The following is a 27,684-nucleotide window of genomic DNA, read 5'->3' as shown; positions in this document are numbered from 1 at the left end:
ACTCCTCCCCGTTTAAATTCACTCATGTTTTCTGTGCACTTTTCTCCTGACTGCTTCTGTTCTTTTTGCTTGTATTGCCTACCAGTCTGATTTGGGGGTGTCCCATGAGATGGATCACTAAATTAGCCTGCTGACTTAATGCTATTAAAACATAATGTAGGTGTGCGGTTCGTGTGGTAGTGAACAAAGAAAACCGTAATCTCTTAGCTCTGTATGTGTACTAGCAGTCAGATAGTCTCTTCGGCCTTTGACGTGTATAGGAAGGCTGTTTGGCTAACTCTGATCCTGCATCGTGACATGTCCCCACTTCATAATACTGTGTCCAGTGTGCCTGATGTTCTCATCTCCTGCAGCAGTGGGCAACGTTTGGCTGCTTTAAGCATTCAATAAGTCATCCAGGAAGGAGAGAACATCGGCCACATTTACATGTCGGAGCACAACCTTCTTTTACCCTCTCCCTCATTAAGTTATTTTGTGGGAGGAGCCTGATCCAACCCACTTTATTTTTTTTTTATTGGACTAAAAAAATTTTTTGTTACTGTTGACATTTTCATGTCTGTTAATAAAAACAAAAAGACTATTATTCAGACGTGTGTGGTCGTGTGGTTAATCAGTGAGTCAGACATGGGAAATACTGTTTAATAAAAAATACCAGCCACGATAAAGGAAGGGAAATGTACAACTCTCGGAAAAGGGAAAAGCTAGAATATTAATACTGACAGTGAACACCCATTTAATACATTTCCATTCAAACTAAAACAGCACCTTATTTATAAAAGTCCTCAGATTAACCTGAAAGTTGATCTTTAAGGAGACCTGCTCTGCTTTCCTCATTTCCTGACGCACTGTTCTGATCATCGAGCTCATTAAACAAAGCAAACATTAACATAATGAGTTCAGGGTATGTACACGTTGGCCATTTCTACTGTTTGCTCTAATAAAGCCCCCTCAGGCTGCAAACACAGAAGCCCCACCCACCTGTAAACGCTTAACGAAGGGCAGCCAATCGTAATAAAGTTGGCTTAAAGGAAGCTAAAAGTGGCTTCAGACGGGATGAACTGAAGATCAGCGCTAATAAGAACGGTTCACTGGGAATAGTGCAATGTGACTGTTGAAACCAGTCCAAGATCAAATCTGAAAATGAGAAGAACAGGTCCGCTTAAAAGTCATTCCTGATTCATAAGGTCACTCCATATTTTTGTCCCAATTGTGTCCTATTATAAAGTAACTTCCCTTTATAAAATCCCAGAACAAACAATAGTTTAATCAGGAATTGGCATGGAAGCTCTCCCTCATCCTGAAATCTCAAATCTCCCTTCGAAAAATTAGTTTCCAGGGTCTTTTTTTAAAAAACATTTTGATACTATTCACACAACATGGCACCTGTTAGAAATTCATGTTTGTGGCATTTAACTCACATTTCTTGTATTTGTGCATCACAGACTGCAAACGACATCGATCGCTTCTATTTCAAAGCTCAGCTTTAGAAATGTTTTATATAAATGAGACAAATACACTTATCATCTAATATACTTATACACACACATGCACAACAGCAGAAAAAGAGCCCTCCATCCATTTAGGATGTGTGTAACACTGAATGTCTGGAAAGCAGCAGGAATATTAGCAGTACCTTTAAAATGAAGGAGGAAAAATAATACTTTTAAACACGATGAGCTGTATGAATGACTTCCAGAGTAATAGCTGAAAAAGCTGTAACATCTCAGAGAAATAGGCTTTTCTATACAAATATACTGTTTCAGGCACCTCGCTTTCATCATGTACTGGGGAGGTATATAGGTTAACTACATATCCGTACGGTGGCTCAAGTAGTTCAGTGACTTTTCTCTTTTTGTGTGGTTACCTGGTGAAACTACAAAACAATTGTGAAACATCATATGTGACAATAGAAACAAAACTTCAGTGGAGAGCTAAATATCAGATAAATGTATTCCAAAACATGTAAACTGTGTGATGATCTCATCATCAGAACTTGGATGTAATGAGCTGTGGGTGTAGCTCTGACTCAGACCATGTGCTCACCGACTGTATGAGTCGTCCTCTCTGACACTTGGAGTGACCAAACTTTACAAAGCGGAGCGTTTTCATCAGTATGATCCAAAATACGTCACTGAACTGGTGTTTATAGAGGTCCAAGCAGGGGGCTGTTTCCTCATAGACTTGTATAGGACCTGCAACCTTTGGTATCACCCCCTGGTGGCCATTAGAAAGAGTGCAGGTTTAAGGCACTTGTGTGTCTGCTTCACTTTTCAGACAAAGAAGCCACGCCCACCATTTATACCTGGTATGTTTTCAGCACAGAGCCTTCATCACAGCGTAAGAGCTACACACTGAAGTGGTGCTCCAGTTGCCCTGTGTCACGCACACCAACATCCCTCACTCTCCTCACGTCACACACCTGACAGACACTTCCAGTTCACCTTTAAACTCCAAATGCTCCCATCTCCTCCTTTCACACGTCAGAGCTGCTGCCCTGCATCGCCACGTTTTAGCGCAACACCTCCACCACCCCGGCATCTTCCTCGAGGCTCCAGGAGTCTTCCTCGTCGATTTTTATGAGCAGCACATTAGCAAAGAGAGAAAAGAACTCCGAGTCCAGACGCTGAACTTCTGCTGCTTTTCTGACTGAAAGTCAGTTATACACACACGCCAGCAGAAAGCGCACACAGCTGGGGCTTTAAACCAGTTATGAAAGAACAAGTCAAATTTTTACTGATCGAGCTCCATCGTGTACGATATTAAACCTAATAGAGCCACTGACACCACACAGTGATCACACAGGACGATGGCAGCCGCACCGAGCAGCTACATCCACACACTTCAAGCTGAGGTCACCGGTCATATGTCAAAGTCTGGAATGTGCTACTTTCTTTTTCCTTCCACAGTTTCTGGAATACATTTATTACTGACAACTGATTACTTGACTGAAGGATGTTGTCTCACTGATATATAAATCTAAAGCTGACATTCATGAACTTTCTCAGGAAACATGGATTTTAGAGGGCTGAAGTAAGAACAAGTAGGCCCTTTTAACCCAAACTGCCTGTGACTTTTTCCTATTATGTTTAGTTATAGTTCCACATCACTTTTTGTACTCTTTCTAAATAACTATAAACTAAACTAGATTTCTTCCTGCTTCAGTATGTTTCTGAGCTGTGAAGGAGCATAACTCCAGACTGTAAGCAGAAAGCAGAGCCCCGCTCCTTCAAGTTCTCACAATAACATTAACATATTTCCTGTGCTTTATAATACTGGGAGCACCTGTTATTAGGCGTGCATCACTCTGCACATCTAAGTCCAACCGTTTTCTCGTTATGGCTTCGTTAACAACATTTTCAAAGTGCAGAGCTCCTCTACATTAAAGTCTCTGTCAGATGGTGAATAGTCTGAACCTTCCACAGTTCATATCTCTTTGCTTGGGTACTTCCACCTGCTTACATACAGGTGACCTCAGCTTTCCCCTCGTCCTGCTCAAAGCCACCTTCCTCCATGTGGGATAGGGAGCTGGGGTACCCTCCTCCGAACACTGGGAATCCCCCGATGCCTCCCGCAGGCAGAGCAAGGGTGTCTGGAGGGTCGGGGCTGCTGGCTGCCCGACTCACAGAGTGACTGGACACAGACTGGAGACAGAGAGGGACACCAGTCAGAACCCATAACAGACCATGAAATGACACAGATGGACTACGATTTAAAATAAAAATCTAAAGACAGATTTTCTTGAGGGCGGCTCTGCAGACTGGCGACTGGAATAAATAAAGCAGCTTCATGAAAACTACACCTGGAATAGTTTGCAGGTAACTGCTGTTTTGTTTTTCTGCCCTCCTACGAGTTTGCAGTACTACTGCAGTGAACTCCGAGTAGTACCGACTTTCTCCACCAGGGGGGACTTTAGCCACACAGAGGATATTCCTGCTTATCCAACAGAGCCATTTTTCATTCATCTTCATCGGGGTGATGCTGGTAATACAGGTCAGCTCTTTACTTCCACTAAACACTGCTGCTGTTCTCCAGTCACAACATTAAATAAAAGCAATGTATACTTTCTAAAGAAAACTAGCATGTTTAGAAGTGCTTTCTTGAAAATCCCAAAGAAAAAACTCTTCAGCTTAATGTGAGGAAGCTACGCTGAGAGGTGGAATTATGAAATGTTGGCATGGGTAAGGAAATTAAAGGGAAATTTGCATCCCTGCTGGCGTCTGAATTTACAACCTCCTCACACACACTGTAAACCAAACTGACTTTGGGAAAGCAGGAGCACAACACTGACATCGCTGAGTGCAGTGATGTCTATTCTAGCTCTGTTTCGGGTCTCCACCTGCACCTGAGAGACTTATTAGCAACTGAAGTTGCTTAACATCCCAACGTGTTCACCAGCTCGCCTCTTTCACTGCTGCACAAGGCTTTTGTAGGTCTATCCAACAGAGAACGCTGATGCCAGATGCAGATTAAAGACCATTTAAACATTTGCTTAACGTTCAGCTGCCTCATCATGTTTCTTGGCCACAGCGAATGTGGAAAAGGTCTCACCTGGTTCCTCGGCTGTCCGGCTGTCTCACCTCTGACCGGCCTCTGGAGGAATACAACATGCTTTGTGGCCAGATTCCCGTCACTGCACACATCAACGGGAGCATGGTCAGAAATGAAACTGAAAAACATGTTTCAGGAGAGAAAACATCTTCAAAGCATCTTCTTCTACCTGTCGTGCTGGATGATGGGTGTGGGCAGCACGCACGTGAGCAGCCAGCCAAACTCAGCCAGAGTGTGGAGGAGTGGCCCGTAATCTGTTTTCACATTGGAGTCCTGCAGGAGAGCAACGTGTCCAGATATAACAGAAGGGCTCAGAAAAAGCAACCTCTCTGGCTAAGAGCCAGCCGTGAGTCTCAGTAAACACCACTTCTGGCTTGATTCCATGTTAACATTTGATTATTTTAGAGCCGGTCATTAAGGGGAGCCTTTGAGAGCCGGTTGCTCCAAAGCACACCTGCTTTAGGGGGCCAGGATCTGGTCTCTCAGGAGTTCCTTGGAAATGCGATGTAGTTATGATGATTGGTCTATACTGAGGAATGAAAAGCTGGCAATGATATTGTTTAGAAATGCTGTGGGGGTTTTCTCTCTCCATGGAGACACTGATAAAGTGGACAGCTGAGCTCAGAGAGCTGTGAAAGAACGACTGGATTGTGCTTAGTAAACAAAGAGTGTTTGGGAGTATTTTAGAGCCAACAAACATGGAAGAAGCTGCACAATTCTTTGCCTCTAGTCACATCCTAAGTGTATAACACTTCACACTGGACCTCAGCTCTGCTCTAAGGTGTCATGTCAGGGTCCTCAACCAATAAGCACAGCAAAGGTCTCAAACCTGTGGCTCCTGAAACTATTTTATTTAACCAGTTACTAACCTATGGAATAAAAATGAAATCAGTGGAAGAAACTACAGAATTTAACAAAAGTTGATTTCAGTTTCCAGACCGGATTTGCTGTGATGCTTTTTCTTCACTTTCATGCCTAAATATGTTTTGTGGCTCTGTGCTTTGCTCTTAACCGATCCCTGGTGTAACTACACGGTGAGTTGTGCATTAATGGCATTATAAGTTTACCAAACGAATATTTGTAAAGACAGACAGCAAAAGTAACAACGTGGAATTATCGAGTCAGCCAATCCATCACTACAATGATTTCTATTGATTAGATAAATACTGTCATATGGTGTATAATGTGAGGAGGTATGAAGGTATAAAAAAAACCAGATGCCTCACCAGCCGACCAGCTTCAAACTCTTCAAACCGTCTATTTGACTTTCTAATTCTGTCCCAGGTGCTCACAATGTTAACCACACGTACACATACGGGTCATTTTTTATCTCAAACTGTGTTAAAAGCTACTAATGTTCAAAAAGAACTTTTTTTTGTCTTGTTTAAGCCTCACAGTTTAACCTAAGCTTGCTCTTAAAGAGTGGATAAAACATCTCTGTTCCACAAACATCTCTCCAAAAATCTCACTGACCTCGATGACGGTCCACTGCTCGACAACAATTGTGTCATTGGCAGGAGGAGACGTGCTTCTCTCCTCGTACACGAACAATCCCTCCAGCGATCGAGGCACCGGCTCGCCTGAAACACACAAACAGTGGCAGTGACACAAACGTCTGTTTGGAAGACACACGGTCACGTTTTTGTGGTGAAAACAGAAAAATTCATCTTCATATTTTTGTGTGGCATGGTTCTTATTGATAAAGTCACAGTTGTGGAACTCAAACTGCTCAGAGGGCGCTGGATGACATTACGCAAGTCAGCTTTGTGAATCAAGTGGTCTAACTGTGCAGTTTCACAGCTAAAAAGAGCAAACAACTAAATGCTGCTATGAAAACGTACAGAACAACAATCAAACATTTACCAGATTCTTGACCTTGTCTGGCAGCACATACATGATTCACACCGCTGCAGCTAGCCAAGTTTCAGCTGCTGGGGAAATGAGAGCGTCGCTGGGTTGATAATGACCCAGTTATTAGAAATAGGTTGAGAGTTCCCACGTGTTCATGTGTGAGAGGACAGCAGCGCGGAGGGTTCGTGTTGTAGTCCGTCTGTACAAACCTCTCCATCACCCTGCACCATCAGCGAGCTGCCTAATGCTCCCCGATTCATTAGGAAGAAGGATAACAAACCCAAGTTATCTGATTCTATGCACGCAGTAAAACGACTTAAAATAAATTCATAAAAGACTAGAAAGTATGACTCGAGTTTGCACAAAATAAACTGTGGCCAAAATGAAACACATGAAAAACATATGCGATCCATTTCTATCTCATAAAAAACCCAAAAACCAAAGACTGACATAAACACAAAAAAGTCACTTCCTGTTTTGGTTCCTTTCTCCCACTGCATCTATATTTGGAGCAGTCTTCCCGACTTTGGCGACCTCGCTTCCTGTTCATCTGCAGAGCACAGCTCTGCAGCTTCACTTGGACTTATTCAAGGTTATTGGGAGGCTCGTTGTTCCAGCGTTTTGGACAACGGGGGGTAGAGCAGGTCATCTACTGATCGGAAGGTTGGTGGTTCGATCCTGTGCTCTTCCTAGTCTGCATAACCCCAAGTTGCTCTCCGATGCATCCATCGGAGTATGAATGTGTGTGAATGTGGTTAGTAAGCACTTAAAAGCATAGAAGAATGGATGCCTGTGGCATGTTGTACAGAAAGCTTTGAGTACTCTGGGAGAGCAGAAAAGCTCTATACAAGAATCAGTCCACTTACAACGTGACACAGGTGGCTTTAGATCAGTGTGACACATTTCAAACTTGTTTTAGTCTTTTTAACATTTTTTTGACAACTCTGGTTTCATTTGTGGATTTCAAGCTGACGTCAGACTAGTTAAACATTTGGAACAGGTTCTGACTTTGGGCCCATTTTACAGTGTTGTTGGGCTGGACGTTAGAATCACAATCGTGTTTATTGGCCATGCAAACGCGCAGACACATACAAGTTACGTTAGATGGTGACTCTCAAGCACAGCAATGTCAATCACAACAATAAGTACACAACACACACACACACACACACACACACACACACACACACACACGTGTGTGTGTATTGTGTATACATACACAAAGCTGTGTAAAGTTTAAGATTGGGTCTGAACTTGGTTTTGGACCATCTTATAACTTGTATTGGGCTGTGATGTTAAACAAATTGCTACACTTGTTTTGGACAAGGATGTGGAATGTTTTTATACCTAATCTTTGACTTGGTTTAGACTTGGATTGGCTTCTAGCTGTGGCTCTGGTTTGGGGTAGGGCTGGGCGATTTGACCCAAAATTCATATCTCGATATTTTTTAGCTGGGTGGCGATATAAGATATATATCTCGATATTTTTTTAAAGCCATAAGTTAAGAACAAAAAGAGTTCTTAGTCACACTGTGTCCCAGATGTCACACAGGCATTTTTATTTACATACAGCATAGATTTACATGAAGAAATTACTCAAAAATAAATTATCAGCATTTATTAAACAATCATGCTCCATAAATAAAAGAAAACGATGTTGTTTTTGTGCATAACAAAAAGCTCATAATTGTGCAGTCAAAATGTAAACTAACAGACGCTGAGCATAATAACAAAGACAGATTTCACAGCTGCTCTGTTCCCAACTTCTACAGCGTGACTGACAGCCTTGAGTTTGAAATCCTCTTTGTAACCATGTCTCCGAACATGTGCCATTTATGGCCCTTATACACACACAATACGGTAATATTACGTCGAAGCACAGTACGTATCACTCCGCGAGGGTCCAGACTACAGTAGCCGTAATGCTCCGACAATCCATCAAGCGCTGCAGCTCCGTAGCTTACCAAAGTCGTAAAACATTTTTGACAGATTGCCGTCACCTAAAATCGGTTCGCGGTCAGTAAGCACAACCAGAATTCATACATAAGGTGCGCTGTCGATTTTTGAGAAAATGAAAGGATTTTAGGCCGTGCAGCCCTTGTGGGCTGCATGTCGTTAGCGTGGTTAGCTCGCTAACACGTTGACGCCGTCCAGCCCCACAACTCGCTAACGGAGATTTGCCGTGTCCATCTGGTCGCTGCCTGCAGGTGAAGCTATGGGCGAGGGGGAGTTGTATTCAGTGAAGGAGAGGCGAGGCCGAGTAACGTTGCGTAGAGACAAAAGTGGACGAAAGAGAGGCAAACTTGTGGCTCCACAAGTATAATTATAACGTAACATAGACTATATCAAGGATATTGTCACATCTTATATCTTGTATGAAAATATATCGATATTTTTTAAAAACTCGGTATATCGCCCAGCCCTAGTTTGGGGCATAGTAGAATGGTTTGAAACTTGGTTTTGAACCTGACTTTTGGCTTGTTTCAAACTTGGCTTTGGTCTGGATGAGATTTTGCAATGACTTTGAAAGTTGGTGTTGGTTCTGAATCTGAATGGGTTTTAGACCATTTTCAAACTGTTTGAACAATACCTGTTGTCACCGGACAGCTGAGGTTTCTTCAGTCTTTTAGTTTTGGAATCATGACTAATGTTTTTAAGTGCTCAAGCCTGCAGAGGACAAACATACATGCACCGCTCCGTGCTTGTTTAACATCCACCATCAGACCAACCTTTAGGTGTGTCCCAGTAAACAAAGGAGTCTACCAGAGACCAGCCTTTGCGATAGTAGGCGGCAGTCAGCTCCAACCAATCAGCCTCCAGAGCACTGACCACGTGGCCTTTCCTGGAAACACGCATGGAGAGTGCCCCCTGGTGGTACTGACAGCCCAGAGAGTCCAGAGGAGCACAGCCAGGAGCCCATGAGTGGAAGAAGACCAGCAACCTCAAATCTGGAAGGAGAAGGAGCAAAAGTATGACTCATTTTACCATTTTTCTTAAAAAAATAACATAAAATACAAGGTTCAAGGGTGAAATCTTCTCGACCATTTGACAGTCTAACACATAACACCATTATTGTCACCATGGATGTGAACCTGAGGTCACACAACCAGTCAGAAAGTCCCCACATGAATATCTTGTCTTACCGGGACTGTAGGTGTTGTCATCCAGCTCTCTGTCTCCAGGCAGTGTTTCAGGAGGTGTACGTGGAGGCGAGCGACAGGCCCTCTTTGGACTGTGCACCCGGCCATTGGTGATCCCACTCACCTGCTGGAGGACGGAGCCAATGAATCGAACCCCTCCCCGTGCACTGCTGTTCACCTACAGCAAAGATAAATACAGATTAAGAAGTTTAGATGAGGTGAATGCATTTTCCAACATTGCTTTCAAACATTTTTCAGCCATTAAAAGTATTTATTTATTGCTTTTATCATACATTGACCACTCATTTATCTTGAATCCATTGAGGATGTCTTGATCGTAACATATATACTAAAAATCCCTTCTTTGATACTTTGATCTGACTAATGCACCGGTAAAGATGGCTGACCCTATCGATGAGTGCTCTGACAGTGTCAGCCGTCAGCGAGTCTCCAGGTAAAGGCCACTCCTCCACCCTCAGCACCGGCACGCTGTGATACATGGATGCTGTCTGCTTACTGAAATCACATAACAAAGATAAGTGTTAGACCCCAGGGAGACTTGTTCAGCAGAGTCCAGCTGTCACAGAGCTGCAGACACAAACAAATAAATCATTTACATGCTCAGCAGGCTGCTGCTACTGTAGTGATAAGAGTACGCACAGACCGTTGTAGCACCGTTTCAACATGAAGGTAAACGTTTCACTTTGTTCTCATCAGTATGAGGAGACAGCGACTCGATACGAGCATAACACCACAGTCTGCAGGAAAAAATCCCCCCACACAACTAACAGAAAAAAACAACACAACGCTCCACAAACCTATGTATTTTTCGGACCATAAGGCACATTAAGTGAAACAAAGCAGTCAGATAAGTCAAACTTTACTCAACTCATTCTTCTTGCTTCCTCCACTTCCGTACCATTGATTCATTAATGTTGAATTCTCTCCAGCTGCTCTATTCCCATGTTGTTGCAGTATATTAATGACTAACCTCGTATTGTGGATGGATTATCTCAGTTGTTCTCGAGTGGAAAAAAGTTAGCGTTCATCCTCCAGCTTCACTGTGCTAATGTTATGCTAACATAGCTTTGTCGCTACGATCACGTAGCACATCCTTATATACCAGCTAGCCCAACTTCAGTAACGGACTAAAACATTTTTGACAGATTTTTGAGCGTCGTGTACCACATAAAATCGGTTCGAGGTCAGTAAGCACAACCAGAATTCATACATAGGTGCACCGGATTATAAGGCGCACTGTCAATTTTTGACAAAATTAAAGGATTTTAAGTGTGTCTTATAGTGCGGAAAACACGGCAATACAGTGGTCCCTCGCTATAATGTGGTTCACCTTTTGCGGCCTCACTGATTCGCAGATTTTTTTGGTGCAATTTTGCATTTTGTTTTGTTTTGTTTTACAGCATATTGTGTTCTGTGTCCCGATCAGCTGTAGACCATTGTCAATTAACCTTGTGCTGTGTCTCCTGTACAGTACAGAATGCGTTCAGCTTGTCAAATTTACATAAATCTTAGATCGCTACAGTGTGACTCTGAAGTGCTGCACTTTTTAAGTTTTCTCTCCAACAAACAACAATGTCGATGAAGCGTTTTGCACTGTCAAAGGCTCCTGCGGTAGCACCTAAAAGGCAGAAGAAGATGCTAACCATTGCACATAAACTGGGACTTCTGGACATGCCAAAGGAAGGTAGAAGTTACCATTCTACTTGCTTCCTCCACTTCCGTACCATTGATTCATTAATGTTGAATTCTCTGGCAGCTGCTCTATTCCCATGTTGTGGACCTGAAAACAGGGTTTGATCTTTGGTTTCATTCTATAATACTGGACTTATTTTTCTACGAAGGTTTGAACTTTGAGAGTGTTTAAACAAGAGAGAAAAGTGTGAAAATGTTCGTGCCTCGTATTGGTTGATTTGTGCAACTTTACCGTCATGTTGCTAATAATCATGTTTATTTCCTCTGTGGTTGATTTTAGTCTCCTGGTATTTAGTCTGTTCGTGGTTGTTTTGTGTTGCTGGTAATCATTTTTAGACTCTTCTGGTTAGTTTGGCTTCCTTGGTGGCTGTTTTATGTTTCTCGGTTTCATGTTTAGTTTCTTTGTAGTTTTTTTCCGAATGGTAGTCGTGTTTAGTCTTGGAGGTTTTATTTCTCTTTGTAGTCAAGTCATGTTTATTCTGTTTGCGGTTGTTTCAGCTGTGTATGGTGATTCTGGGTCCCTTTGCGACTGTTGTGTGGGTATTGTGGTTTTGACCTTCCTGGCAGTGGGTTTTATATCTCTTTGTGGTGGTTTTGTCGCCCCCTTGGGTCCCTCAGCAGAGCCCAGTAGGCTTGAGAGATCAGACATACTCCATCCTCATTGGCTGCTGAGAGATCCCTGTTGTCAGGTGAATTTTAGCCAACAGAAACTGAACAGTAGTCAAACCAAAACACCGTCTCCTCTCTCTGCTAGCACGCAAGTCAGACCTCCTATCAGCAATCTGCATTAAATATGCAGCTGACTTCATTTATCTTTCATATACCTACTAGACAACATCATGGCAAAAGCTTTCTTTGACCATGACATACAAGAAAAAAAAATCAATAATAGGCCAGTTTTAAGATAAATTTGATGACGTTGGACTAGGACTGGCGTACCTGGGTCTAGGACGGGCCAGGATGGCGCGGTAGAGCAGGCTGAAGGGAAGCGAGCGAGTCCGACCCACAGACAGGATGATGGGGTGAAGTGCAGCCAAGAGGTAGCCTTGGGTGTAGTATGGCTGTAGGGCCTGAGGCAACTCAGACAGCGAGGACACATACTGGACTGTCGGACGGCTACCTGCACACACAGACATCATCTGCTCAGTTTTCAAACCTGCGCTCAGAGTTGAATGACACATCCGAAGACTTTGACACACAAACCATTTATTGATTATTCATAAATCAATCCAACTTTTATGACGTCTGAAAATGACATGTGACCACCGGCTCCATCAATCACCTTCCATGATCTACCATCAAATAAACACCTTTCCCCTTACGACTCTAAAGCCTTAAGGGGAAGAGATCCTTTCTGTTTTCATTTTATCCATTTGTGAGCCATCAGAGGTGTGAAGTGAGCAGAGAGAGCTGGAGAGTTTGTGAATGGCGGAGTCTTGTGCCATTTTTCCTAAAGTCCTGGCTGGAAATCCATGCGGCTATCACCATACTTCCTGTGTCCACAAAGAGCAACTGTTCAGAGGGGTTTGGCTACACGCCGTTTGTGCGCGCGCACACACACACACACACACACACACACTGCATTCCAAGACTTTAAAGAACAATTTGCACATTTTGGACAAAGGATGATTAAAAACAAGGAAAGAAAAAGGACACAAATGATAAAGAGCAAGAGCCTTCAGAGCCTTACTCCTGTTTATACAGTCACATTGTGGAGATTCATTGTTTGTTCTGACAAAACTTCCACTAATTGAGCTTGACTGAGGGTTAGGGCATGTCAGCATCAACACAGCTTTGTGTGTTCTTCTCATTATTCTGTGTACAACTCATGTTGTGGGTGGGTACTGATGTTTAGGTAGAAAATTAATGTGGTTACAGTCTCCTGATGTCAACTCATCTTGTGTGTAACAGTATTACTAATCTTGCGAGATACAAGTTTACACAAACAATGTGGGGAATTCCCGTCTCCCTTACTGGGACAAACTCTGGATAAGACTTAAATTTAGGGAACAGAGTGAAAGACTGTACAGCAGCCTGTGAAGCGATGAAAACAAGACTGTGTGTGTGTGTGTGTGTGTGTGTGTGTGTGTGTGTGTGTGTGTGTGTGTGTGTGTGTGTGTGTGTGTGTGTGTGTGTGTGTATAAAAGATGGCAAAAAAAGCATTCACCCCACATTCTCGTGAACAAACACCCAAGAGACCTGGGAGACCAGCATGCAGCTGACATCACTGCAGCCTCTGAATGAGCTGTCTGGCTGGCTCCCTTCATGAGAATGAAGACCACCAGAACCTCAAAAAAACCAGTAAACACCAGGGTCGGGCAACTGCTGCAACAGTTTACAGGCATTCCTGTGGGCTTAAACCCCGCTTTCAATGCTTGAGGTGAATTTAAATTTAACACATGTTGCAGCTGCTGGAAAACAGTGATGCAGCTCTAAAGAGAACTTGTGCACAGGACAGCAGTCATGAAATGAAGTGAATCCAAGTACCTCAACACAGAGAAAGTCCCATAAAAAGTGGTAGTTTTCCTGGAATTTATGAACTTTTTTTTTTTTGAAAAACTTTTTGAACTTTAAAATATAAAAAAAAAAGAAAGAAAAAAATCAGACGTACATGATAAAAGTTAAATATCGCTGTTGTAGCAAGTAAATCCTATATTTTGATGCTACTGGTTGCTACTTGTTTGTTAGTAGGCGTTGCTTTTACGTGCACTCAGTCACAGTTCACCGTGCCAAATCTTTGTTTTCATTTATATTCACGATATTTATATTCAGTCATTTATTTCTAGGGGTGGGTTTTGATAATTGATTTATCAATTAAAATCGATTCTGGCTTGGATAACGTGATATTGATTCATTAAAATCCTGAATCGATTTTTTAATATAAATTTATTTTGCCCGAAACGCCAGAATCTCAGGTTAAACCTCACAACAGTTCAACAACCAGCAAACAGCTAAAACAGTAAATGAGAGCAGAAACACGGATTCTGCACAAAGACGTAAACACAAAGCGTGGACCCGCCGATGGATCAGAATCAGTGAGATGTCGCCTTTCTCTCACCCGATGGCACGACACGGTCGGGGCTGAATGCCGACAGCTCGCTGATTCTGATCTGTCGGCAGGTCCGCGCTTTGTGTTTACGCCCTTTTTGCGCTGATTCTAAAGCTGTTAGTTTGATCTCTCTCCAAACAATATTGACCGAACCAGCAGCAAAAGAAGATCCAAACTACGCTTCACATAAACATCGTCATGGATTCCCTCCGACTTTTGCTGTTTTGCTTCCACCACACTTCATGCACAGCTCTCTCTCTCTCTGTACTTCAAGAACAGTTTCCCGTCTAAAAATCTGTTTTCTACATTATTCGCTTGCTTGTTACGCACAAGTCTACCGTTGTTTACAGCGCTGTCGGCCGCTGTTTTTTTTTTTTCCTTTTTCTTACTTCTGAAAAGAAAACCTAATTTCTGCCGTTCAACAGGCTTCTGAACAAATGTCAACTTTTTAAAATTATGCAAAATGCAAAAAGCTCAGCTGTGTCTCTAATAAAACCTCTGTAACGTCAGAGGTAATGTTCATATGTTGATTAATGGTTTTCTTTCGTTTTTGATGTACTGCAGAATATTTTTATAAAATCCCAGGCCAGGAAAATCACCTTCATGTTTTTCTGTGTTTTATCTTCAGTTACTTTGACACAAAGGCATCTGCTGTGACGCTCACACCTTTGATAAAGTCTTGCGAGTGTCAGCTTCCTTTTTATAGATAGAAAAATATGTTAATGTACTGATCTGAATTATAATATTTCTGACTGTCTGAGGCAAAATTCTCCAGATTTAAATCAAATTGAATCGAATCTAATCGAATTGAATCGTGGATCGAATCGATTCGGGACCTTGTGATCGGAATCGAATTGATTCTAGAAATCAGTGACGATACCCAGCCCTATTTATTTCCTTTGCAATGCCCGTTTATCTTTCCATTTAAACAAAGACAATATTTAACCAGACTGAGCACAGCAGAAAACCGTTTGCCCCGTCTCATCAGCAAGACCTGAACAGAATTAACCTTGACCCTACATAACCTCATACCTGCCTGTCATAACAAGTGCATAAAATGAAATACAACCCCCTAGTGGTGATAAAGATAGGGGCACAAGAAAAATGACTCCTACACCAGTTATCTTCCTATACTACTGTTTTTATTAGCTCGTGGTTTGTTTGTTTTTTTAGACAAATATGAAATTGTAGCAGCTTTTGTTAATGCTTTTATTTAAAGGTAGCAATTTATCTTCGGTTCTTTAGGCTAATGTAGCAGCTAATGTTCAAAGGATTAGGCTAGTATATCAGCTAAAATTAACTTGTTTTACATGCTGTTAAATTGTTTAGGCTAACATAGCAGCTAATGTTATCTTGTTTAACATAATGTAGTACTTTATATTAGTGCCTTTATTTTAAGCTAGGAATGTGTCTTGTTTAAGCTAATTTTAGCTTGTTTAGGATCATGTCACATCTTATGTTAGCTTGTGTAGCGGAACATAGTGGTTTACATAGTTTGTTTAGGCTAATGACGCAGCTACTGTATCATGAAATGAGGCCTGTGATATAGAGTGGCCACATCAGAAAAACAGACCACCACAACTGGAGTTCAGTGCTCCCAGGACGTCTGTGTTAGCATCCAAATACACCTCTAAACAAGGCTTTTGTGACAGCCTTTTGCTCGTCTCCTCCCCCGTTTCAATCCTCACACCCCCTCCCATTCTGCTGCCACTTGGCCCATGGACCCGCACACTGAGGCCTCTGTTCAGTGGGGTATGGGAGAAAAAGGAGGAGGTGGTGGAGGGGATGAAGAAGGGAAGCTTAGAAAGGACGTGGTAAAAATGTAGAAGCCGTTCAAGAGGAGTTGAATAACAGGAGGGCACACAGAGGGGTGACAGAGCTGAGAGAAAGGGAGGTAAAGCCAAAGGGAGCTGGAGGGGGGAGCGGGTTACAAGACGGATTTCACAAACCCATGTGTGAAGGTGTGAAAAAGGGAAAGCTGCCTAGCAACGAGGAGCAAATAAATGAAGAGCGACATCCACACTACGAACCTCAACACGTCTGTTTTTTCAAGTCCTTGTATCGTTTGTAGTCGAGGAATAAAAACGATCAGCAGGGAGAAAATCTAAGGTTCTGGAATTACAGAGCCAAAGCAAGTTACACTTTCTGCATTAATTTTAGAGAAATCTATAATACTGTAAAAGCAACAAATTAAGGTCACTTGAAGACTGTGTGCGTGTGATGGGGATTAACAAAGAGTTTGTTCCTTTATTAAAATGCCCATTTAATGGTATGCAACAATTCAACAAAATCAGCTGCCTCTGCGGTGAGTCGTCCACCCCGTGGATGAAGTTTCTTTCTCAGACCGTTGTCTGATGTCCATGTCAGTGGGGAGTCTGTCTGACTGAGACACTCCCAGAGGAGACAGTGAATGACACCGAGGACCACCACATTAATGCTTTTGGCACATAAATACCACACAGGGAGAACAGGGACTAGTATGTTTTGAACTTTATTCTTATGTGAAGTTATTGTCCTCTATTAAACAGGGTTGGAGGGAATAAAAAAGACCCAGCATAGCATCACAATATGGCAAATAGGGATACCAAAATACTTAAAATACTCTGGGGCACTACAAACGAGAGGGTCACCTCATGCTCAGGGCTCATCATGAGCTGAGCCCAGCCAACACTGGGCACACTTAGCTGACAAAACTACCTCATGACTTCACACAAGTGAAGAAAGGAGAGCAACCTTTAGGTTAACTGCAGTCGCTCAGAGAGATTGTTGAAGGTTTGGACTTGAATAATAGTTTAACATGAATTTCTTTGTAGACAGACGACTGCTGTGTGATTTTTAATGATTTATCACAGTTAATTGATGTATTTCCAAAAACAGATTGCATGTTAACTTGACCCCATCCAGTTGCAGACTGATAGCAGACTGACTCCAAGTTATGGCAGGTTTTAGTAACAATGTTGGTGTGATTGATTGATCTCACTTTGAACCCCCCAAAAAAAAGAAATAGAAAAAAAAAAGAAAAAGAAATGTCATAACTTATTATTGAATAAAACTGATACTGACAGTTTAACTTTCAGGACATTATTAACCTTTTTTTTTTTTTAAAAGATGATAAATTGCACGTGTTATTGAAAGATACTAAAAATCACAACAATATCATATTGTGAGCAAAGTATTGTCAAATGGTATCTTGGCTTGTCTGGTGATTCCCTCTTTTAAATGGATCGTAGATAGAGTCATTATCTTTAACGTATCTTTTTTTTTTTTTTTTTTAAATACCAGCGTAGTCTCACAATTAATCTGTGTAGAAATGTCGGCCCCAAAAAAGGATGCTATTACAAAACAGTAATAGTAAAACACACATGCACAGAAGTCTCTATCGCTACATGTTTATTAATTAATTATTAACGCAAACAATATTAATTGACACATTTTAGTTTTCAAAGCCACTATCAGCTCATCTGCTTCAAATACGAATGCTGCTGGTGAGGAACAGTAACTGATCAGCAGGATCAAGAGGTGAATGCAAACCTCTAAGCTGTGATTATGGTACAAACAGTGTGTGTGTGTGTGTGTGTGTGTGTGTGTGTGTGTGTGTGTGTGTGTGTGTGTGTGTGTGTGTGTGTGTGTGTGTGTGTCTGCAGTCTCCTGCAGCAGACCTCATACCAGAAAAAAAGCGATCCAGGGCGTGTCTGAAATCAGTGGGTGCTGCACAAGTCCTGACATGATCACTGTTTGCCTAAAATCAGATCTGGATAAAAATGAGGAAAAGCCAAAACAGCTTGAATGAGCTCTTTAGTTGTTAACTCGCTTCATCAATTATAGGAAACAAATACCTCCAAACTGCTGAGCATTTGATGTCAGCTTCCTACACCATGTAATGTCTCCCACTGGAGAGACCAGTCCACTGCTTCAAACACATCATGTAATAAAATGAGGCCCACAGATGGTTTCCTGTCATCATCTCCAGCTTTTTGAGTCAGGGGCAGATCTGAATACTAGAAAAGCAGCTTTCTGTTTCTCAGTTGACCAGTAAGCATGACTGCTGACTGTTGGCTGTTAACGTGCTCAATGCTAATGTTAGCTTTCCTAACATCAACCCCCCCCCCCAAACAAACAAAAACAAAAAACACCAACAACACATGTACTTTCAATATGTATCATTTCAGATTATTCATGTCATTCATGGTTACATTTTTAGGTCTGCATTACCTTTCAGTGTCCTTGAAATCTCCTTCAAATTTAATACCTAAAACACAAACTTTAATCTGAAAGGATCTGTCGTGGACCTTTAAATACTAGGATTAGACTGAGATTACAGACAACTGCGCTACCCTCTGGAGATAATAAATAGACCTGGCAGGCAGAAACAGTAAACGCCTCATCACAACTGGGACAGTCATCTAAGGCTGAGGTCAGTCAAACCACTTCACAACCCAATCCTCTCTCAGAGGAAGGCGATTGAAATCACCGTCAGTCATGAATAAACATCACTCCAACCATCCTCCAGTTTATTGATGTGGTCCTCACGTCACCTTACATCACCATCTACTCCCTGATTTCCCTCAGTCCTGTTCAGTTGTTGCACAAAGCTAGTCCATGAGCAGGGAAATACAGGACAAGGCTATTCTTCTGTCAACACTGCTTCTAGCCTGTACAGGAGTAACTCACTTGTTACAAGAACAAACAGGAGTTTGAAGGAGCATGCTACACAGGAACCTATAAAGCTACCTGGCATTTTTATATGAGACAAACAAACATAAGAAAACAAACTGCGCGGAAAACTGCTTCAAAAAGCGAAGGTAACACCAGCAATCTGTTGGGACGTTTACCGTGTAGCTGATATGAGCCCATTTAAGTCCACTATTACAACAGGCTACATCATCCATCACTTTATGTGACAGGCTGAGTTAAGCTTAATGACGCTCTGTTTCTGGAAGACTAATAATTTTCTCTTTATTCAGGAAGTCGTAAACAAGCTCTCAGGTCTTAAGAATATGTTGATTTTTTTAAAATAAAGAGCTATATATAATTTTTGTAATTATTATTATTTTTAATTATTATTATTTTTCTGTGCACCTTCTTGATTCGCAGAATCTCTACAGCTGAGGTAAACAGTGCAAAGGAAAGATGACCCATGGACAAAGTGTAAACACATGCCTAAACAAAGAGGAATCATTTAGAGATGATTTAGCCATCATTTAAAACGTTTTTAGAAAGTTTCATTTACAGATGGAAATTCTGCATTTTAGTGTGAAAGCTACCAAAAACAGACGGGAGATGCTGCAAGTTTGTTGGCATAACATGATCGGGATGCTCAGCGCTGTCCGGATGTAAGATGCACTGTGAGCAGTTTGCTATGAAAAGATCAATAACTACAAAGACTCAGCTCGACATGCTTTCTTTCCCCTACAGAAACAGAATATGCATACCATATATGAGATATATATATATATATATATCCCTCCACTAGTGATAACCTCAGGAAGCATTAGCCATTAGGCACTTTGATGTACTGCCTCGGGCTCCAGGCCCCAAGTCCAGTCTCCTCTCAAAGTGGAATCAGGCCAAGCTGACTGGGAGCACTGGGAGATACATGATGGGTGTGTGAGTGTGTGATCGCCACTACGTGTCCCAGAAATGCTTCACTGCTTCAAGGAGAGGTGATGATGTCCTTGAACAAGGGGTAGAATTTCATTTATTTATTTAACACACACCAATTAGTTAAACTGCAGGAATGTCTTAAAGACATAAAGACCTGGATGGCCGCTAACTTTCTGCTTCTTAATTCAGATAAAACTGAGGTTATTGTACTCGGCCCTGAAAATCTTAGAAATATGGTATCTAAGCAGATTCTTAATCTGGATGGCATTACCTTGGCCTCCAGTAACGCTGTGAGGAACCTTGGAGTCATTTTTGACCAGGACATGTCCTTCAACGCACATATTAAACAAATATGTAAGACTGCTTTCTTCCATTTGCGCAACATCTCTAAAATTAGAAATATCCTGTCTCTTAGTGACGCTGAAAAACTAGTTCATGCATTTATTACTTCCAGGCTGGACTACTGTAATTCATTATTATCAGGATGTCCAAAAAACTCACTGAAAAGCCTTCAGCTAATCCAAAATGCTGCAGCAAGAGTGCTGACAGGGACTAGAAAGAGAGAGCAGATTTCTCCTGTTTTGGCTTCCCTTCATTGGCTTCCTGTTAAATCCAGAATTGAATTCAAAATCCTGCTCCTCACATACAAGGTCTTAAATAATCAGGCCCCATCTTATCTTAATGACCTTGTAGTACCATATCACCCTATTAGAGCACTTCGCTCTCACACTGCAGGCTTACTTGTTGTTCCTAGAGTATTTAAAAGTAGAATGGGAGGGAGAGCCTTCAGTTTTCAGGCCCCTCTTCTGTGGAACCAGCTTCCAGTTTGGATTCGGGAGACAGACACTATCTCTACTTTTAAGATCAGGCTTAAAACTTTCCTTTTTGCTAAAGCATATAGTTAGGGCTGGACCAGGTGACCCTGAATCCTCCCTTAGTTATGCTGCAATAGACGTAGGCTGCCGGGGGATTCCCATGATGCATTGAGTTTTTCCTTTCCAGTCACCTTTCTCACTCACTATGTATTAATAGACCTCTCTGCATTGAATCATATCTGTTATTAACCTCTGTCTCTCGTCCACAGCATGTCTTTTATCCTGTCTTCCTTCTCTCACCCCAACCGGTCGCAGCAGATGGCCCCGCCCCTCCCTGAGCCTGGTTCTGCCGGAGGTTTCTTCCTGTTAAAAGGGAGTTTTTCCTTCCCACTGTCGCCAAAGTGCTTGCTCATAGGGGGTCATATGATTGTTGGGTTTTTCTCTGTATCTATGAAGCGCCTTGAGGCGACTTTTGTTGTGATTTGGCGCTATATAAATAAAATTGAATTGAATTTATGAAATCCAGTTGTGATCCTACTTAAAAAAATAATAATCTAAAGATTTTCATACATATTTAGTGGATTTTGTTTCCCTCAAAAAGGCCCTCTGAGCCAAGGACAGGACCCTTTAACAATGAGGTCTTGTTTTCCCAGCACAGGCACCACACTCACCCTCTCTGCTCTGTTCAGTGAGAAAGCAGTGAGGCTGAGCTAACAACAACGAGCAAAGCTCTTAAACCCAAAATGTGACATTTGGGTTGTTCAGAGTACTGTTGAGTCAGTTCAGTTTTACTTATATAGCACCAGTTCAGGACAACAGCTGTGTCAAGGTGATTTTACATAGTAAGGACCCAACTACCCGCCTCCACCATACAGCTTTGTAATGTGTCACTTCCTGTTTGCCAGTGAGACACCAATGTCCAGTGTAACTCATCCTTATTCAGGATGAGCCAAATTACTGACAAACTAATTAAATGAATAAACAGTATTCTGGGCAAAATGAGAAATGTTACATTTAAATATTTTTATAACTGGATGAGAGCCGACTTGCTCACTGCCCCACAATCTCACTAGTGCACTTCACTGTGGGATGTTTCCTATGTTTGCATATTACATTTCCCAACATTTGGCATAATACTGGACAAACAACACAATTTTTAGAGGTACTAACAAAAATCTACCTAAATATTAAACAAACATAAAGATACCCAGCGATTCAACTGCTTACCTCTGTATATTGTGTATTTTATTTTATATATATGCGCACACACACACACACACACACACACACACACACACACACACACACACACACGTATATATATACACATATTTGGTATACATATTCAGTAAAGCGCATACATTCTTATATTTGTACATATATTTATCCTCATAATTCTCAGATTCTTATTGTATTTTGCACACCTCTGTTGCTTGTGAAGCTTGCACACAAGAATTTCACTCACATGTGCTGTCCCAGTGTACCAGCACATGTGATGTGACAATAGAAGTGATTTGATTTGATGTGTTTCATAAATAAATATGCACAGGCATACAGTTCAACCTGACCTCTGGTGGCTGTAAGACATCTGCAGGCCAGGTGCTCATCAGGAATGTTAGTCATGCTCTCAAACATTAAACCTACATAAAATCTGTCCTTAAAAACAATCCAACTGAAATCTGATCACCAGCCAGTAAATGTGGTGCACATTTGGTGGCACAGATTGGCTTTTTGAGGATCATTTTCGTGGCTCATTTGGCAAGAAAAAATCCAACTGACTAAACCACTACAGACCCCCCACACCCCCCCCCCCCCCCCCTTTTTTTTAAATACACAAAATCATAAAATGGGGAGATTAACAGTCTGTACTAGACCTTCACAGACTGGAATCATTCCAGTTTATCTTTAGCTGTGCCAATTATGGAGCTTCACACTCAGCAAGAGATATTTGCACATTTCAAGTGAGATTCCATGACACGGATCCAAGAATACAGGAAGCCTGAACATTAATGTGCTATTCTCACACTTAACTCACAAAAGAAAAGAAGCCCCCTTCAGACAAACAGTCATAAACATGCAGCGCTTCTGAGCCTCGTGTCGAGGTTTGATAGAGATATAAGTGACCGAGATTTACAGGATAACTTCAGATTGTTTATTAATACTCTTATTGTCATTTAAGCCCACTAGCCCTGGTGTGATCCATCACTTTGCTGCTGAGCACAAATTAATTTTGTGTTACAGAAATGAATCCACTGTGAAGCAAGGACTCCTCACAAAGCTCATTATTGTTGTAACTCGTGTGAACCAGAGTTTGTCTAAAGTAGATCTATGACTCACACACACTCTGTCTAAAATACTGTATTTATAAGTGTGTCTGAGGGCAAAACCCATGACTGCCCGCTCATGACTGGCTCAGAGAACCAGAAGATTTAAAATAATTTTCCACAGTGGGTCATGAACCCACTGCTGGTGGGTCATACACAGAGCTGTCAACAAGAAAAATTCCCATGGCAACATTAAAGATTCCACAGAACATATAGAACAATCCAACGAACCTGTTACTTTTATTCACCCATATGTTATGTAGTATCTAAAGTATACTAATAAAGTTAATCACCATCTGAACTACTTTTTAGAACCGTTCCTTAAATACAAGTACCAATAACATGCTACGAAAACACCTCACTACAAGTCAGACTGTGTATTATTAGTAAAGTGCAGTTAACCCTTTAAAGCCGGTCAGAGCGGACACGCTCCATTTTGCGTAACTATTTTTAAATCCCGGTAGTACTGCAGCCACGTAAGCTAGCGCAATAATTTTTTTTGCATATGAAACCGGAGGAGTTGTACTTACATCTTATGCCATCAGCTTGTCCTAGGTCACAGTTTCCTTCCACATATAGCTTTGCAAAAACTGCATAAAAAGCACTTGCAGCAACAAAAACATAATATTCCAGAAACACGCTTTGCCGATCCGATCAGCTGTTCATAACACTTCCTACATCCATCAGCGTGAACTATCGCATGTCCGCCATTACCTGCCCGAAACCGGAAGTGATGTCATTTTGCGGAAATGTACGGTAGTTTTTTTTTTACCATCGGGGCCTCATGAGCCTATACTTGTGTTTTTAAGAGTTATGTTTGACTTTATGACTTTCTGTGTCGTTTCTGGGATGCTTAGGACTCATATTGCACAGCTGGAAATAGTTTATTTTGATGCATATGCTGTTATTTTGCAAATTTGCAGTATAATATTTATTTTCGTTTTTCCTGCAGTATATGAAAATTGGTATATTTCAAAAATAAAACTATGAAGACACTTAAAATAAATTTCCTGTGGTGGGAAACTAGTTTGTGCAACTTTTTTGTATTTACAGTTTTGAGGGATAAGCCTCTTAAATTTCTCTAACTAGAAATATATGTTAAAAAAACAAAAACGATTTTAAATTTTTTTGTAGTTTATTGCACTTTTTTGCAATTTATGTGATTACTATGCACTTAATGCATGCATATTATTAAAATTCGGGCTATAATGGTTGTATTGATGTATAGCAACTTGAAATGATCCCAAAAATGGCTCCACAGCATGTAAAAATATAATATAAGCTCTGGCAGACTTGGTTCTATGGTAGGTCTTAAAGGGTTAAAGTAAAAGTAATGATTCTGATGAACAAATGTTCAATCAGTGTTATACGGATCAATATTACTGCTGCAGATGTTTAAGGCTGTGTTCAGATATTATGGTTAACTGTCACTATCTAAGGCAGGAGTTAAAATCTTAATGAAACATTAAGGTGGCATATTAGCAAAAAACAAAACAAAAAAAATCCTATACTTAGCCACTAATTTTATAATACATTTCACCAAAACTACTACTGTTACTATTACTACAAAAATAACAAAGATTATAATAGTAACTATAATAGTGCAGAGAAATCTGCAGCTTTATCAGTCAATAATGACAGCTCAGACAATGGTAGCTTCTACTGCTACCTTCTTGCAGACAGCACAACAGGAGCACTTTGCTCCCCTGACCTCCTCTAACTTTGGCCGCAGTACTTCTCCCCCAATTCATCATTGTGCTGGCCTGACGTTAACGTGCTCAGCTCCCATTCAGAACTTAATCACCATTTCCTTCCAAATAGGTCACAGTGAAAACAGCCAGTCGGGAGACCAGATGAAGGGATTAGCCTTGAAAAACAGCAACCTTCGCATATGTTCAAATGAAACTCCACATCAGAGCAGGTGGTGTTGTTTACTCTGGAAGGATGCTGCATTTAACTGCATAAGAAGGTACGTCAATCTGTGTGTCCGTGTGTTTGCTGAGGTAACAAGTGACTAGCAAAGGCAGGGAGGAGGGCACAAAAACAAAAAACCTTTGGTGACCTATTTCATGATAGGCTAGGCAAACAGCCCTGTTACCAGGAGAAACCAAGAGTTAGATGCTAACTCATTACATGTATGCTAAACACTTGAAAGTAAACTAACAGGTCATTTCCTTTTTTTCTAAAACAGTGATCTGGACATCAGATGCTTCCTGTCTGGCTGTAAGGTGCTTTTATTACACTTTTCCCCGGGGAATAACAAACTACAGTATCATAACGTTTGCTATTTATGGTTATTTTAGGGCCAAATAAACAAGAGGAATGCTTGAATTAGAAAAAGGAACACTTTCAGGCTTTTGTTAAGAGGAAACGGGAAAGAACCTGAACTATTTGTTCAGCTGAAGGGTCCATTAAAATTAGCAACAATGGTTTACTTTGAGGCCAGTGTAAGAGGTACCAGAAGTAAACTAGAGATGCAACTGCAACTGAATTAGGTGGACTTGTCTTATCTAAGCAACAGCCCCAAAAATATGCACTTTATACATTTATAAAACAGAGGAGAATACAAAAAACAGCCAAATGTTTAGTCCTTTTAATTTGAAAAACTGACAACAAGCCTACAGCTACAACAGCTGACCAAAAATGTTCAATCAACATTTTGAATAATCAAATCACTGCCTCAGAACATCTCACAGCATACTTGATTGTAAGGCTGGGAGATTAGCTAAAAATTAACCTCTTCAGATCCTCTAACCGATATAATCTGCCCGTGTTGATTGCTGTTATTGGTTTTAAATTCTGTTAATACTTCCCCATTGTATCTTGTCACATGACTCTGCCCTGTCCAGCCTGTGACATGGTGACAGGAGGAAAAGTCAATCACCGAGCAGACACTAATACTACTACTACTACTACTACTACTACTAATAATAATAATAATAATAATAATAATAATAATAATAATGATAATAATAATAATAATAATAAAAAACAATAATAATACAATTATATTTTTGTTTGTTTTTAAGTTGCTTCATTTGTTCTGAGCATCAGGTTAAGAATCCACCAAAACTGTTGCCATCCATTTGCTGTCAATCAATTGATTAATCAACTAATCGTTTTAACTTTGAAGCACTTGGAAAATGTTAAAAGTTAAATGTAAAATTTTTCTCATGAATCATTTGCTGTATAAAACAGTAAACATGTTCCAATATCAGTATAAACAATAAGATTACGCAAATAGATTTCTGATAAGACAAAGAAAACCTGCTATGTGCTCATGAATATGATGTTGCAACACAAAAAGCGACGGACTATCAGAAAGTGTTAGTGGGTCATTTTCTGTCAGTCCGTTTATCTTTGCTGTAGTTTGTATTCAGAGTGTAAAGCAACAGAGGATGAATATCATCGTTATAAGAAATATGTGCAGCTCTAAAACACTGATGGGACATCTTCAAACAAGACATTTTCTGTCAGCTAATCGATTGATGGATTAAATATGCCACACGCCTACCTTCCAAGCTGAAGTCTAGCAGTACATACTCGTACACGGTGTCTGTTTTGGTCTCCACCTGCGGTCTCTTCAAGGTGGAGTAGATTTTCCCGGGGCTGCTATCCTCCGGGTCTTCTAGTTTTCGCAAGCCGCAGCCCATGGCCTCCAAGGCGGGGACTGGCGTTACTGTGGTGGGAGCACCGGAGGAGACTCAGCCTGTCTTTAGCTCGCAACTTCAACTGGACCGCCCCATCCCGCCTCGGTCCACGCTGTTGATTCCTTGGAATTTATTTTGAATTTCCACTGAAAAATAGCAGGAAAGGCTTTTGCTCGGTGGTTTTAAGAAAAGAAGTGAAAAAAGCCCGAGAGATGACTTCGTAAAGCGGCTAATGCTTAAAGAGTACGCCGCTGAAGTGGCTGCACGTCAGGAGCGTGAAGAGGAGGAGCGCGAACCTTGGAGAAAAGTTTCCCTCTACAAACAAGTTAGCAAAAAGGCACCAAGAACACAACTTCCGCTAAGATTTCAAAATAAAATAAGAAAAACAGGAAACGGCTCATTTCAATTACATTTGAATGCACGCTGGGGTTTGAGGATTCTACAAACACTACTGCTTTGCTTTATTAAGTGGTTCACTTTCATACCGTCGCCATTTTTGGTGAATAAAAAAAACAATAAAATATTTAAATTATAAAAAGTATCAATATAAAAGCTGCCATAAAAACTTATACTTGTTGCTCATGTGTCGTCTGAGATCATAACATTAGTAAATATCAAAACTTAAAAGCACAAGGAAATGCAAAATATTACTATTATATGCTATACTATTATAAGAAAACTAAATGAACCAATTACTTCTCAGAACCAAACAGAACAAAAACCTAGACCCAAGCACCCAAGAACCGACGACCATGACTAAAAGGGTATGTTTCCTGCTTTCTTGTGTTTTCTGTTTTGCTGTTGTGTTGCTTTCAAAGACTGTGCGGGTGTTAAAGCCTCTTTTTAGTTTACTTTGGTCTGTTTGCTTCATGGAGGCCATTATGTGTCTCTCTGTGTTGTTCTGCACGTTTTTATTGAAGGTTTTCTTTCTGTTTGTTGTCGTTTTCACTGTTGGGGTCCGTAGTCGAAAATATAAAGCATTACACTTTA

The 27,684-nt window shown here is 41.0% G+C and overlaps 1 protein-coding gene across 1 annotated transcript; it reads right to left on the bottom strand.

Moving 5' to 3' along the window:
- Positions 1-313: 313 nt before the first annotated feature.
- On the bottom strand, positions 314-26,996 carry rftn2 (raftlin family member 2). Its single transcript, XM_080902372.1, has 9 exons — positions 26,559-26,996; positions 12,192-12,372; positions 9,947-10,055; positions 9,543-9,717; positions 9,129-9,347; positions 6,022-6,128; positions 4,718-4,821; positions 4,549-4,630; positions 314-3,641 (listed from the first exon to the last, which is right to left on the bottom strand). Exons 1-9 carry the CDS (start codon positions 26,695-26,697, stop codon positions 3,456-3,458), a joined length of 1,302 nt encoding a protein of 433 aa, XP_080758498.1. The 5' UTR covers positions 26,698-26,996; the 3' UTR covers positions 314-3,455.
- Positions 26,997-27,684: the final 688 nt, after the last annotated feature.

Source organism: Rhamphochromis sp. 'chilingali' (assembly GCF_963969265.1).
Source record: "Rhamphochromis sp. 'chilingali' genome assembly, chromosome: 14".
NCBI lineage: Eukaryota > Metazoa > Chordata > Actinopteri > Cichliformes > Cichlidae > Rhamphochromis > Rhamphochromis sp. 'chilingali'.
Note: the sequence above shows the minus strand (reverse complement) of the source record. Positions and strands in the feature narration are given on the sequence as shown.